At 46.0% G+C, this 15,799-nt stretch overlaps 1 protein-coding gene across 1 annotated transcript in view; it reads left to right on the forward strand.

The window, feature by feature from the left end:
- F13A1 (coagulation factor XIII A chain) overlaps positions 1-15,799 on the forward strand; it is a 162,632-nt gene that overhangs the window by 126,193 nt on the left and 20,640 nt on the right. The window contains exons 12-13 of the mRNA XM_029945402.1: positions 5,043-5,330; positions 11,041-11,201. Coding sequence (XP_029801262.1) covers positions 5,043-5,330; positions 11,041-11,201 — 449 coding nt within the window. The remainder of the gene's footprint in view (positions 1-5,042; positions 5,331-11,040; positions 11,202-15,799) is intronic.

The following is a 15,799-nucleotide window of genomic DNA, read 5'->3' on the forward strand; positions in this document are numbered from 1 at the left end:
GTGGCCACTAAAATGTGGAGATGAATAAAAACATAGATAAGAAATTATTACCAGATTTAGGAATTAACTATTTTAATTAACTAAATTGTGGAAAGATCATTTTTCACTTGGATGAACTAAAGCTTAATATTAATTTTATACCTCTTTTCAAATATATAAGATTAGGAAACTATAAAATTTTGAAAACCAGAATTCTTAAAACTTCTGCGGCAATCTATCTTCTTTTATGATGGTGTCTGGAATCCCATTTCCTCCTTCTTCCATCAATTATTCCCTCTGTCACTCGTATTTTCATCTCTCCTTCCCTGTTCGCTCCTTCCCATTGCCATTTAGGCAGGATCAACTGTCACCTGCATTAAAAAAAAATTATGAAATTCTTTTTCAGCCATGTATTCCCCACCGAACATGGCTTGTTCTTTCTTCCTCTTGGCCCCCACGACCAGGCATCTCGAAAGAGGTGCCACCCTTGGAACCCCATTGGTTGACTTTTCTTTTCATTCTTGCCTACCATACCTCAGTTCTGCTACTGGCAGCAGAACCTTGAAGCTCCTCTTCTCAAGTCTGCCAAGACCCCTGATTGCGACCCGGAACAAATGTTTGCGGATCCCCGCTTGCCTGAGCTTCCGGTGCCTTTTGATGCCACTGCTCAGCGCTGAATCTTGAAATTCTCTCTTTTCCTTTGTTCCACTTCTGGTTCCATCCCAACTACCTGATTCTTTCTTCTAACCCCTTCTGCAACTCTAAACTCCTCTTTCTTTTTTTCCCTATCTCTTAAAGTTACTTAGTCTAGGTTCAACCCTTGGGCTTCATTCCTACCCACTTTATATTCTTTCTCCACGGCTGGTGTTAACATTCGCTTATCTAGTGAGAGCCCCCCAGTCGGATTCATTGGCCCAACTTCTCTGGTCAGCTCCACATTCACTTAAGTCTCCCTTAGAAACCTGAAACTGACCCTTCCCTAATGCCACCTTCTCTCACTCGCTCCCTTGCCAGAATCTGTTTCCCTCACTCCCGACCCCAATGAAGAGAAGTACAGCCCCCCTCAGATTTAGCAATGCGGTCAAGCAGCAAACCCTCTAAACGTCCCCTTTAAAACAGTTCAAATTCATCTCCCCTCCTATCTTTATACCATGGCCACTCTCTGAGAATTTAATGGCATTAGGTGTGGAAAGCCCTTAGCATAGTTCCTGATACAGAATATGTGTCCAGTAAAAGTCAGTTTCCACTCCTGCCAGTGACTCTATCGTTACCACAATACTACTACTATTAGCGCAGGCTTTGAGTAGTTTTCTCCTGGCTACCTGCTGTAACTTCCTAGTTCCACCCTCCCCCCACATCCTCTTTCCTTCTGTCTAACGCATGCATTGCTGCCAAAGTGACATATTTAAAATATAAATTTCAGTCTGTTACCACACTGCTTAAAAGCCCTTTCTCTCCTCGGTTGCCTGAAGGGCATTCCAATCAGAGCTTGCCAAGCCTCTGCTAGTTGCCTTTGGGAGCCCTCACTGTACCTCCCAACCACATCCACAGGCATCCCAAGCAGTAGCCAGGAGAGCTGCTGACAGTCATCCACGGAGCCGGACTGCCACTGTCTTCATGCCCTTGCTCTTACTGTGGAGAGAAAAATCCCTCCAAGAAGCCTTCCCTGCCCCCGGGAGGTGCTGAGTCTCTCCCCCATGTTACTGCCCCAGCATCTGTGATGGACACATGTACAGTGACTCCTCTGCACTTGTCCCCAAGACCCCTGAGGGAAGGGCTGTGCTTCTCATCAGAGCCTGGCACAGTGCCTGTATGTTACAGTGGCTCAATTCGCACCAAATCACCAAATGAATGGTAAGGCAAGTGACACTTTCACAGGCGAACTTAGATGCACATCATATGTCCCAAACTGGTCTATTTAGTATCTATTATAAAGATGAAAGTTTTGTCTCTGGTTGAAAGCAATGTGCCTCTCCAAACCTCAATCATTCAGAGCCTCTGTGCCAGGCTGGGTCGTAGGTCCTGGGGGCATGGAAATGGTTTTTGGTGGGGAAAGTAATGTCATGCATTGTCAGTACTGGGAAAAGGACAGAAAACCAGGCAGTGTGTCAGCGAGAGATGAGAGGGCTGGGTTTGGGAACACATTACACGGGGTAAGGGAAGGGGGGATCTCTAAGAAGGTGACATCTGAGCTAACACCTGAACAATGAGAAGAAGCTTCCACAGACATAAAAGGATGCTTTCATTACACCTGAGCTAACGGAAAGATGCTTTTGACCTTGCTCCTGGAGGCCACAGAGGAATCTCAGAAAATATAATCTAGCTTTAGATCACTCTCCCACAGCACTGAATTCATGGTCCTGAATTATGTAAGATGTCAGAGCATAAAGCACAACTGCAGAGAGATGGGGATTCTGCAGAGCTCTGGGGAGACCCTGATGTCCCTGACTCCTGTGTGTCCCTGCACTTCCTGCTCACAGAGCAGGTTGATCCCTCGAGGCTCCTCTGTCCGTGACCCCATAGAAAGTCTCTCCTGGTTCACCACAAGCCTTCCACAGCCCCTTCCCCTCTTCAGAGCCAGCTCACAAGCCTCTCTGCCCCCAGGTGGCACTCTCTGACCAGGCCCCCTCTGCTGGGGTTCCCCTCCTGCGTTTTATCTAAATGCATACCTAGTGGCCATCCAAAGTGGTTGCTTTCCCAAGGCCAGGCTTGTCAGGTGCTCTCTGCTGAAACAGTTCACTGAACTTTCCTTGTCATCCCCTTTGTTATTGTCTGCCTCCTATTGATCTGCAAGCATATGTGCTAGCCAATGCTTACCCTAGACCAGCTGTTTCTGGCACCTAATTGAAATCTTGACAATGAGAGAAATTGTTCACACACACACACACACACACACACACACACACACACTACACTCATGCTTGTTTGCAACACCTACTGTCATTTTCTGTCTTTGCAAAGTACTGGTAGCTGCCGACTCTTATGTGGGTATGACCTCTAACCTAACAATCCTCTGAGGTAGGTGCCCTGTTTTTGTTTTTTACAAACAAGAACATGAATAACAGTAGTGTAGCCTTGTCGAGTTGTCTGAGGATTAAATGAGACAGTGACGAGTACACACTTAAACACAATACCTGTCACATCTTTATCAGTGGTAGATATTGTTATTAACTTTTTCATCTGCATTGCATCTCATTACTAAGGTAGAAGACATTTTCTTAATTAACAAAGTTAGGGGCACCTGGGTGGCTCAGTCAGTTAAACCACTGACTTCAGCTCAGGTCATGATCTCATGGTTCATGGGTTCAAGACCCACGTCGGGCTCTGTATTGACAGCTCAGCACCTGAAGCCTACTTCTGATTCTGTGTCTCCCCCCTCTCTTTGCCCTCCTTATCTCACACTCTATCTCTCTTTGTCTCTCACAAGAGAGGCATTTTTTATCCAAGAATGAATAAACGTTGGGGCGCCTGGGTGGCTCAGTGTATTGAGCATCCGACTTGGGTTCAGGTCTTGATCTCATGTTTCATGGGTTCGAGTCCTGTGTTGGGCTCTGTGCTTATAGCTAGCTCAGGGCCTGGAGCCTGTCTTCGGATTCTGTTTCTCCCCCTCTCTTTGTCCCTCCCCTGCTTGCTCTCTTTCTCTCTCTCTCTCTCTCTTTCTCTCTTATTCAAAAAAATAAATAAAACATTAAAAATTTTTAAAGAAAAAGAATGAATAAACATTAAAAGTAATTTTTAAAAAATTAACTAATTTAAAAGTTCACATTTTTTATTTCAAAGTCATTTTTTTTTTTGCTAACCATTCCCATGACTAGTTTTTACAAGTCAAAGAATTTGCCTCTGTATCTTCCACAATGCACAAAGATATATCCAAAGGTAGTTGGGTAATAAAGGGAATAGTGACTATCTTTCCATGCCTCCTCACGCCCTGTCTCCTCAAGCCAAGCATTTTTTCAAGGGCTCTCAAAGGAAATGTTAGCCCACCTTGGACCCAGGAGGAGTAAGCCCTGAGGCCTGACCATACCTGCACAAAGCTATTGTTTGATTCTTCCAGAACTTACCCATTTTCGTCCCTTTCCTGCCTTCATCTCCTCCCCTACCACCATGGAAATCCCAACAGATGTTTACCTAAAAACAGAACACACATCTCACACTGTTTTAGAAAATATGATGCACCACCAGATGCCAATAGATGTCCCTGAAACCAAATGTGTTCAATGTCAGATGAGTTTGATAAATCTTGGTCAAATAAGTCTCCTCATCATAGGGCTCAATTTGAGAATGTCTGATAGGCTATAACAAATGCGGTGAACATCCAGAGGCACTAGAGAACCCAGTGCTCCCCAAGGGAGGATGGCCTTTAAAGCCCTTTGTCAGGGGAAGTTTGTTAACACTGATCATATCTGGGTGGATGGTATTGTGCACTGCTTGGGGAAAGTGATCTTTGCACTCTCCCAGGGCCATATGGCAACAAAAGAAGGGGTAGAGGGCAGGAGAGCAGCTGCCCACGGATCATCTCAGCAGAAGCAAAGGGGATAGACCCAAGTGGAAAGAGAGATGAGTAAGACAGATGTTACCAGAAAGACCCATGAAGAGAAGAACACTTGTATAGCACCAGCTAGAATGGCTAGATGTAGCTATTGCCAAAATCTTTACTTAGAGATCCCCAAATTCTAGCTAGCACTTGGAGAGAGAAGCAAATTGATGCCACTATTTGAGAAGAAGTAGATTGTGCCAAATATACCCACTGAACCCCATAGTAGTGGCACTGGGGAAACAGCTTTTAGAGCAAGCCCATTAACTCCTCCCTTGCAGGTAAGCCCTGGTCATGCCACCTAACTGGGCAGCCTGGGAAGAATTGGTAACATGGGAATAATGTCTGACTTTGCAGAACTGGTAACATAGGAATAATGGCAACACACCTGTCTCGAAGGAAATTGCATGGTTTATGGAGGATACCCAGCAAGGACAACACACAGCGCCCGGAGTACCATGTGTTTATTAATTTCTCTTTGATGGATTGGGTTTCTTATTCCCTGTCATTATCTCTGCATCCTTCCTAGGCCAAGAAGAAGAGAGGCTGGCCCTAGAAACTGCCCTGATGTACGGGGCTAAAAAGTCCCTCAACACAGAAGGCATCGTCAAACCAAGGTCTGACGTGAACATGAATTTTGAAGTGGAGAAAGCGGTGCTGGGAAGAGACTTCAAGCTCACCATCACCTTCCAGAACAACAGCCCCAACCATTACACCCTCTCAGCCTATCTCTCAGGCAACATTGTCTTCTACACAGGAGTCTCCAAGGCAGAATTCAAGAAGGAGACATTCGAAGTGACACTGGAGCCCTTCTCCTGTAAGCTAACAAGGGGGCTCTTCTCCTTGGGACTTGTTCTCTGCCTCCCTGTCTGGCTTGGTGCTATCACTCATTTATAACTTTCAGCCAAATTTAAAATTCTGTCTCAGAGCTCAGGAGGATGAACCACATGGGAGAACCCTTTTCTTCAAGGGGTGCCTCAAATGTCACCTTCACCTCTCATGCATAGAAGTGAACACCGAGGGGTGCCTGGGTGACTCAGTCAAGCATCCAACTGTTGATTTCGGTTCAGGTCATGATCTCACAGTTTGTGAGTGAGAGCCCCACCTGGGGCTCTGGGCTGGCAGCGAGGAGCCTGCTTGGTGTTCTTTGTCTCCCTGTGTGTGTGTGTGTCTCTCTCTCTCTTTCTCTCTCTCCATATCTCTCTCTCTCTCTCTCTCTCTCTCTCTCTCTCTGCCCCTACCCTGCTAGCACAAACTCTCTCTCAAAATAAACGACATTTAAAAAAATTTTTTAAAAGAAATGGTCAAAGCCTAGAGCCCCATGAGTCATTAGAATTAAATGTAATTTTCTGCTACTTGAAGTGTGGGTCAAGGACCTGAAACATCATCATCCCCTGGGAGGTGGTTGGAAATGCAGACTCTTGGACCCCACCCCACGTCTGTCAAAACAGGACCTACATTTTAACAAGATCCCAAGGGGAATTTAGTGACCAGGAAATTCTGTGATGCACAGGCGTTATACAGCAGGCCTCCTGCTGGTAACTCTCTCCCCAAGTTAGGTAAAGTTTTGGGGGACTGCTTCAGCAGAAATGATGGCTTTGCTTTACCATTTAAGAGGCAGGAGATCTATGCTCTGCAGACAGGCTGTTTCTGAAAACTTGTCTGCTGATGTATAAGGACAGGGGAGAGTCTGCCCTTGAGAGACTAGAGACCCAGGATGTGCTATCCAGGAGCCTCTGAAGTGTTTTTCTCCCTCTGCCACCTCTTATGGGATCTCTTTCTCATCCTTGATTCTAGCCAGCCTCCTTTAATATGTGGCTTTCCAAAGCATTGGCTTCACTATAGAAGTTCAGAATAATTTAAGGAGGATTGGTTTGGACAGGCTCCATCTTGCATTGGAGATTGCAATTTCAACCAATCTCGAAGACTACCCATTTCTTGGGGTACTAGTATTTAGGGAGCTCAAAAGTTGGTCACACAACTGGTAGAACGAGGTAACTGGGAGAACCTGGTCACCAGGCCAAGCAGGTTAGAAAGGACCTGAGTGCGTCAAGGCACTGGATTTCTGTTGACCTGACATGTGGCCCAGAAAAAGAAAAAAATTTAAAGGTGAACAAATAATAAATGTTACAACATGGAGGCAAGTAAGACTAATATGCCCCCCTTTCCCAGGACGACCAGCTCATACACCCCAATCGTTTTCAAGCTTTCTGGATTCAAGGCCACCATGAGTCTACCCTTCTGAGGCTTCAGAAAGATATTCCCAGGAAAATGGGGACCTATTCTCAAAAATCCTAATTACAAGATGGGGGAAACAAGTTTCCATAGCTTTAGGAATGTGGCTAACAATTAGGAAATCACCATGGTATATTTTTTTTGAAATTAGGGCATCTAACACTTTTTCTATACCCCTTGAGGTAGGAAAGGTAATTATTAAAGAAATGAGTAGTCAGTGTAAAGGACTCAAGAGAACAGGCATCACAATTGGTTATAACAGGCAGACACAGTGGAGTTTAGAGAAACTGGGTCTTGAAATTAGATAAATTGAGATTTTAGGTGTGACTATCTGACCTACCAGCTGTGTGTTCCGAGGCAAGTTACTTACATGATCTGATCAGAGCTCTTCTGTTCCTGGGAACAATACCTCCTACATCACAGGGTTGTAGATTCATTCCCCAAACCTTTATTTCATGCTGAATGTCTAGATGCTGTATTGTGCTGAAGGCACAAGAATGAACACAACAGAGTGCCTACTCATGGAGTTTGTGGTTTTAAGGAAACGGACAATAAATAAACAAGTACTATATAGTATGGTCATGCATATAATAGGAAAATATAAAACAGGGTAAGCGGGGTGAGGGATGGAAGGGATGCTGTGGGGGTAAGGTGATCAGGGAAAACCTCTCTAACCAGGTAACATCTAACCTGACAGAAGGAAAGGAGCAAGCTTTGCAGTCAGAAAAAAAACTGTAAATGCAAAGGCCCTGAGGCCAGAACATGTCTGATGTAGCCAGGAAACTGGAGTTGGGAGCAAAGGTGGCCAGGGAAGAGTGGTGGGTGTAGACCACGTAAAGAACTGTGGGCCCTTGTGAGGGTTTTGGCTTTGATTCCAGTGGACACAGTGGAGCCTATATTGTGTTTTGAGCAGAAATGAGACATGATCTCACTCAGGTTTAACTATGCACCATTCTTTTCCCACTTCACGGGAGAACCATCACTCCATCTTCTTCCCCTTTTCTCCCTAATCCAATGAGAGAAGGGGCTTATATGAGTTCGTGGGCTGAAATGGCATGATCCATCAACCCTCTCAGTCATTAATCTAGGGATAGCTGGCCAGGTGGCATAACTGTATGCAATAGGTTGCATACGGCAATCTAAAATAAATTGCAAAAAAAAAAAAAAAGAAAGAAAGAAAGAAAGAGAAGAAAACAACTTGCAGTGTATTGCAAAGTGTCACCTGACTCTAGACCTTGATCAAGCAGGTCAGAGTACAGAGTCCTAGGAAGCTCTGTTACAAAGAAAGTTTTCCAAGTAGAATGGGAGGCATACTTTCCAGATTGATGATTAAAGAGAATGTGTGGGCTAGAATCAGCTTGGAAGATTTGAATAACTTAAACCTTCCAGTACCTTCAAAGGTGCTATCATTTCCACTTGGCTATATTTAGTTTTCTTTGCTTTTTGGAAAAAGAGATGAGGCAGCTCCTGTCTGTGTCTCCCTTGGCTTTCCCCAGACACAGTAAATGATATTGGCAGGATCCCAGCCCCACCACTCATGGAATGAAAACCTATCCTTCTTTCTCTTGCCACGTTTAATAAACTTTATCTAGAACAATTTCTTGTGCGGTGGCAAAACACAGCACTTACATAACATACTATTTCAGGAGCACTGTTCTCTTGGGCTTGGAAGCACAGCCCAGTTTCCTTAGTGCTATGATTTAGAGAATGTTCCAACCCCAGAGAATAATGCCCTGGTGCCAACATTATAAAGGTAGCAAAAGCCACTGTTAAGATTGGAAGAAAGAAGTCAGGGACATCTTGCCAGCCTAAAGGAACCCAGTGATCAAACACAGCCCTCCAGCAATAATCAGAAGGAGTCTAATCTTTTTATATTATTATTATTATTACTGGAGGCAGCTGGAGACAAAATGCATGTTCTCCAAGGCATACAATTTTGCTACTGCATCCATCCAGATTGGGGGAATAGGCGGTAAAAAACAGGCTCCTTGTGTTACTCTGAGGTTATAGCCAGTCAAAGAATGGAGTCTTATGTGTCTGGACAATTACTTGCCAGGGAAGCCATGGAGGAAGCAGGGTCCAGGCTCAGACCCAAAGAAGGCAATATGAATGGGTCATGCAATAAAGCAGAATTTGAGGGCCGAGGTCAAACCAAGGTCATAGATTCTAATGGCTGGCTTTAAATGGAATAGGACTGCCCTCAGAAAACCTAGCCATGTTGTTCAGTACTTGTCTAAGATGGATCAATACATTCTAATAACTCAGCAAAAGCTAGGGCAGGGTTTCTCAGCCAGAGCACCACTGCTGTTTCAGGCTGATGTGTGGGCTTTCCTGTGCATTGTAGGATATTTAGCAGCATCCTTGGTCTCACTAGAAGTTGGTAGCAGCCCCTAGTTGTGACCACTGGGGAGACCCGTGTCTCCAGACATTACTAAACATCCCGTTGGGGGCAAAACTGCCCCCAGTTGACAACCACTGGCCTAGAATGACCAACCTTTCCAGCTTTCCAGGAATTGCATGGGCTCCGGGGTGCAGGACTTTCAGTTTTAAGATCGAGACTGTCCACCCTAATTCTGCCCTAACTCCACCCCTTCTGTTAGAACCTCATTCCTATCTCTGGGAGCTTCTCAAAGCTTGATATGCATCGTGTGGACACTTATCAAATGCAGATCCTTTTAGTAAGCTGGAGTGGGGTCAGAGAACCTGCTTCTCTAATGAACTAGCAGGCGACGGCTGTGCTGCAGGGCTGCAGACCACACTCTGAGCAGCAAGTAGCTGGATTGGAAGGGTGTAACTTCCATGTGACCAGAAGCTTCTACAGAGATGATTCTGTGGGAATTTTCTGGGGTGCGTGAGTAGTGCCTCCCCACCCACCTGCACATTAAAGTCAGCTGCTCCAGAACTTTAAAAATAATGCCTGGGCCCCAGCCCCCAAAACTCTGATTTAATTGGTCTGTGGTGGGATTCAGCAGGGCAGGTTTTTAAAAGTCCCTGGGTGATTGTAATCTGCAACCAGGATTGAAAACTCTTCAGTCAGAGGCCCGAGGCCGTCACAGCACCTTCTCATCCATGAAGAGACTTAGACACACATGACGAGCATGGCCTGATGTACCCTCGCCTGTGGTTCAGCAAGTCAGGGTGCCTTCCCTGTGCCCTGGCTCACCCCATGCAGTGCCCTGTCCTCATTTCAGACTGCCCCAATTAGGGGCTGTCCCTTACACTTCAAGTCTGGCTCATGGGAATCGTTTCCTTCAATAACTTCCACAGGGAAATGGAATCTCTGGCCAAAGGCAGACATGGGCAGGGAAGCAGTGGTGGAGATGCTCTATTCCATGAACATTTACAGAGCCTATGTTCCATGCGTGGGGTTGGGGGTGGGAGCCACCTGTTTCCCTGCTGGGCCTGCTTACCCAGCTGACAATGCAGAAGAAGTGGGCTTTGCTCTCCTGAACCTGAGCAGTGGCAAATGAGAATGCTAGAGAAAGTGGGAGATGCCGTCAAATAGAACCTCACTTGTACTCAGGGCCACAAGAGAGCATTCATGCCCTCAGCCCAGATGGTGAGTAGAGGGGAGCCCAGACTACCTCTCCCACCCATTCTCCACATGCCCTCCTCACTGGTCTGTCCACAACACCTAAAAGCTAATACCAGTGACTTGAGGAAACAAGCATTTGGCACCTCTGTAGGTCTTTTACCTTGCAAATAGGAAGGGGGTGGGAGAGAGCTGAATGCCTAGGGTAAAAACTGGTTTCAGAGGCTTCTTCTCTTAAATAGAAAAATCATGTCAGATTGGTACAGAAAAGGCTGGAAAGAAAATGTGGAGTGATACAAGGAAGGGGTTTAAGTAGTTGACAGTTTTGCTTAACAGTGGCCTATGGCCTGTGAGATGTTTCCTGCTGTACAAAGTGGTCTTGTGTTTCACTACTCCACATCTGCCATCTTGGAATTGTCCTTGCTCAACTCAAAGCAGCCCAGTTAAAACCCCTTGGTCCTTGACTTTAAACATCTCTGTTGCAGCTTTGCATTTCTACAACAGCAAAAGCACTGTTGGCAACAAATAGGCTCATTTTCCTTAGTAAGGCCTTACTGAATATTAAATTTTCTAGCACATTCTTGTTTTACCTGAGAAGCAGGAGGCTTTGTCCTTCATTGACTCTGTTCCATTTGCGCCTAACCTTTGCTGTGCTTCTGCTGGTTGCTGAGCTAGTATGGGAAAAACAGGGCACTTGGGGCAAATCAGGCAGGTCTCACTCCAGGCCTGATGCTCTGCATGTTTGTTTCTCCCCCAACAGTCAAGAAACAGGAGGTACTGATCAGAGCAGGCGAGTACATGAACCAGCTGCTAGAGCAAGGGTTCCTGCACTTCTTTGTCACAGCACGTGTCAATGAGACCAGGGATGTTTTGGCCAAGCAGAAGTCCACCATGCTGACGATCCCCAAGCTCATCATCAAGGTCAGTTTTACCATCTCAGACAAGGGATAAGGCAAGGTTGTTGATTGGGTATCTAGGCTTAGTGCGTGTGTGTGTGTGTGTGTGTGTGTGTGTGTGTGTGTGTATGAATGTGGGTCCTGCTCAAAAAAAAAAAAAAGAGAAGTGAGGAGGGGGGAGCTAAGATCCCCCTGTTCTTTGAAAGAAGTAAACTGCCCTATATATAGACACACACATATAACACTTTTCCCTCCTCTCCAGATTTAAATATATAGATGTGGCTGCAGATATAAATATAACCTATGGGTATAAACATACTTGTGGAGGAAGATAAAGATGTGTAATGGATATAAATAGAATTTCAGTGTCTCCAGAATAAAGTGGGTCAGGCGTGGCATGAAATGGAAACCACTGGCAACATCTCCCACCTGTGTTGGGACAGTACTGTTGTTCATGGAGATATAACTACATACCGTAGATTGCACACACCGAGATGTCAGCTTGGTGACAATGACTTTTTATATCTGTACACACCTTGCAACCATCAGCAAGATGAAGACATAGAGGATTCCCAACATCCCAGAAAGTTCCTCTTTATGTCTTTTTGAATCAATAATCCCCATCACCAAAAATACTACCTTGCCTGTTTGGCTACTAGTGTTAATGTTGTCTCTCCATTTACCACCAGAAGTCTCTGCCCCAGTGGTTCAAAGGAATTTGGCAGAGGAGGGCTGAGGATGGGTGGGAATGGAAGACAAATAATAGCAGCCCAATTGCTCCCTCTTTTGGAAAGCACTGGCAGCATCTGTAGCCATGTCCTGAGCCACTTTCCTGTCATGTGAGCAGAAACCCAGGCCTACGTCCATGTCTTTGGGGTATAACACCATTTGTCAGCCTTATCCAGGGATGAGAGGCCTTCCCAAGTTGCTGAAGAACATTTTTCCTGAGGAGATTAAAAGAGTTAGGACAGGTCTCAAGCTTCATTCTTATAAAGTGATAAACTTGTGCATATTTTAAATGCCCCTGGAGGTGGCAGGGAAGGGGAGGCGGTAGGCCTTGTGTCTTATGAGTCACTTGCTGTGAATCATTTGTAAACCTAATGACTGTCTTGTAGCATTCAGCGGGGCTGTCACTGGGTCTTGGTACCCATGTGGATGGCACTTGAAGACTACCAGGCGTGTCATGAGTCACTCCAGGCTGAGGCTCACCCAAACACAGGTCATGCCCACTGAGACAGAGAGCCCAGGCCCTTCATCTCGAGGAAGGCAGCTCAAGTCATTATGTTTCTTCAGGCCTTTCTGCTCAGGCACTGCCCATGTCCTGTCAGACCACCATCCATGACAAAGGCCTTAAGAGATGGAGGGAAAATGAGGGTGTGTGGGACCTGCAGGCAGAAGAGGAAACAAACGCATGGAGGGGTAGCAAGAGCTCCACCAGAGGTGCATCAGTGCTGTGAGAACACGAATTCAGTCAGTAGCAGGTGTATAACTGGGGCGGGGGGGCAGGGGGCCCAAGGCAGGTGCTCCCTCAGGGACCTATCCCACCAGAGGCGGGGCTGCATGCTCTGCTTCATTACAAACCCATGCCCTGTCCCTGTGAAGGGCCTCAGGTGGAGCCCCTCCAACCTGTGGACCCTCAAACCACAGCATAAGATAGAATTTAAATGCACTACTGACAATGAACTGGATGTATAAAGGAAACTAATCCTTTTCATCTTTTAGACATCATTTTTTAAATTTATTTATTTATTTTGAGAGAGGGAACAAGAGCATTAGTGGGGGAGGGGCAGAAAGAGAGAATCCCAAGCAGGTTCCATGACACCAGGGCAGAGCCTGATGAGGGGCTTGAACTCGCCAACTACAAGATCATAACCTGACCTGAAATCAAGAGTCAGATGCTTGGGGTGTCTGGGTGGCTCAGTCAGTTAAGCATCTGACTTCAGCTCAGGTCATGATCTCATGGTCCATGAGTCTGAGCCCCTCATTGGGCTCTGTGCTAACAGCTCAGGGCCTGGAGCCCACTTCAGACTCTGTGTCTCCCTCTCTTGCTGCTCCTCCCCCACTCACTCTCTGTCTCTGTCTCTCAAATAAAATAAAGACATTAAAAAATTAAAAAAAAAAAGAGACAGATGCTCAACCAACTGAGCCACCCAGGTGACCCAATCTTTAAGACATTATTTCTGTGAAGGATTATTTGTTGGTTATCTTCCGGGTTGACTTAATGGAAATGCCCTCTGCCACAAGTTGAATGACCTGGGCAGGGCAAGTGCTTTTTAAAAGGGCTGCAGCGTCGGTTTTCTTTTTAATTTTTATTTCCATAAATGGATGGGGTATGCTGTTCCTGGAGGAATCTTATCTAGAAGAAGGGCCATTGAACCAGGACTCCAGCATGAACGAGATGAAAATTCCAGCTCCTGTCCAGCGATATTAGTGCAGGAAAGAAAGCAGGAGCAGCTTCACATCAGCTGCCCCTAAACCACTAACCTCATTAGCCGTTTCAGTCCCAGAGATGTACTAAATCCAAGCAAAGGAAGAGGTGATCCTGGATAAAACACCTCATACCCTAAAAGCCATCCAGATGTCCCTGAGTTATGAGGGCCCTTGATTCGGGAGACTCTGGCTCACAGTCCTGGGGCCTGGGATGCTGCTTGTCCTACTGGAGAAGTAAAATACAGAGTTGTGAGATCAGATGGCCATTCCAGCCTGAGAGTGGCCAACAGAGGGAAAGAGGACATAGAGAACAGGAGAGAAGGGGGGAAGAGGAGAGGAGAGAAATAGTGTGAGGGAGGGAGAGAGAGAGAGAGAGAGAGAAGAAGAAGAAGAAGAAGGAGGAGGAGGAGGAGGAGGAGGAGGAGAGAAGAAGAGTAAGGGAAAGGAGGGGAGCAAAGGGGAGGAAATGGGGAGGAGAGGAGAGGAGGGAGGGATAGGAGGGGAGGCAAGAGGAGAGGAGAGGCGGAAAGAGGGTAGAGGAGGGAAAGGGGAAGGCAGAGGGGAGAGGAGAAAGAAAACGTTATATTGAAACGTTGCCCAGGAGACCTCAAGGAGAGAGGTTAGATAACTTGCCTAAAGCAGGAATTGGCAAGGGGAGTCAAATGCCATGAAAGCACAAAAGCACAATGGCTCAGGGGTCCACAGTTACTTAGGACACATGTCCCCAAATTCTAGGAAAAAATCTAGAACCCTTTGTCAATCTCTTTGAGCCTGGGTCAGGCCCAGATCTCAAATTCACTGTGATGGATGTGTTAGGCACAGGGTGACACCACATGAGATACAAAGAGTTAGGAAAAAATGACTGTCCTGCCCATCCAGTTTCATTTTGCGACACGGAAGGGATGAGGCCAGCATATGGTGATAACAATGACAGCAGCTAGGAACCACTGATCTCTAGTTATTGCACTTCTTTTGTATTATCTTAGTCTTCATCACAGTCCTATGAAATGGGTATCATTGCAGTACCCATTTTACAAACAAGAAGACAGAGGCCCCAAGGGTATGGTGGCATCTTGGTCAGAGGGCTCTGGGACCAAATTCTCTGAGATCAAAGCCTGCTTTCTCATGTGCGTGAGCCTGGACGTGTCACTTAATCTATCATAGCTTCTGTTTTCTTGTCTGCACAAGAGCCATGTTCATGCTTACCTCATAGGTCATTGGGAGTATGTAATGAGTTGATGGATATTGAAGTTCCCATACAGAGTTAACACTGAGCATCTGGTGGCCATTGTTAGTATGGTCACAATTTTATCCATAAATAACTTGCTCATAATCATTTGCTGATCAGGGATGGAGTGGAATTTTTCTGACCATGCAGATAACCACAAGACTACACTGCTCTCACATGGGAACTTCCACGGAAAGTGTCTGCTTTAATGAAGGGTCTGTGTTCTTCAGGGGAGGAGAGATCACACTGCGTTGAGGCATCAAAACTCAAGGCTGCAGAATAATAGACCATCCTCAAGGAATGGATAGCATCTGAAGTGACAGGCAAGGAGAGAGGTAGACAGCCCTCAGAAAGAGCTAGAAGCCTGCCTTGGCTGGAGTCGAGGATAGCAGCAGAAGACTAGTGAAGATAAACCTAGAAAGGCGGCTCAGAGCCATTTTTGCCTGAGAATTTATAATTAGCTCTGAACAGAAGCTCTGGTGAAGACTCCATAGCACAAATGTAACGTATTGTCAGCTCTGCCCTCCCGAGAGTCAGAACCTGTTTTCTTTCTCCTTTTTCTTCAAAACCTCTGTCCAAGGCCTGCCTTCTTCTGTGAGAACCCAGCCTCAGCCTTGGGATGGGAGCAGCCTGGCAACCAGTGTGCTGCTGTCCCTACCTTGCTCTCTTTTTAGAGCAAATAAAGGTCAACCTGGAACAATATTGGCCCACCTGTCTGAGCCCATGTCACTGTCAACCAATGCAGTTAGGTCAGTGGACATGTCCTTACATCCTAAGGGACCCCATCTTGGACTGCTTTTGTCCCTGTGAAAATAGAGATTGGGTCTATGTTAAATCATGCTCCAGTTAGCTATCCCTAGCGCCCACTCTGCATGGCCTTAGATGATCCTCATGTGGAAAATGCCAGGGAGAGACACCCAGTAAACTTTAATGAACATGCATCTCTTTTTCTGTGCTATCAAAAA

This window comes from Suricata suricatta, chromosome 7 (assembly GCF_006229205.1).
Source record: "Suricata suricatta isolate VVHF042 chromosome 7, meerkat_22Aug2017_6uvM2_HiC, whole genome shotgun sequence".
Lineage (NCBI taxonomy): Eukaryota > Metazoa > Chordata > Mammalia > Carnivora > Herpestidae > Suricata > Suricata suricatta.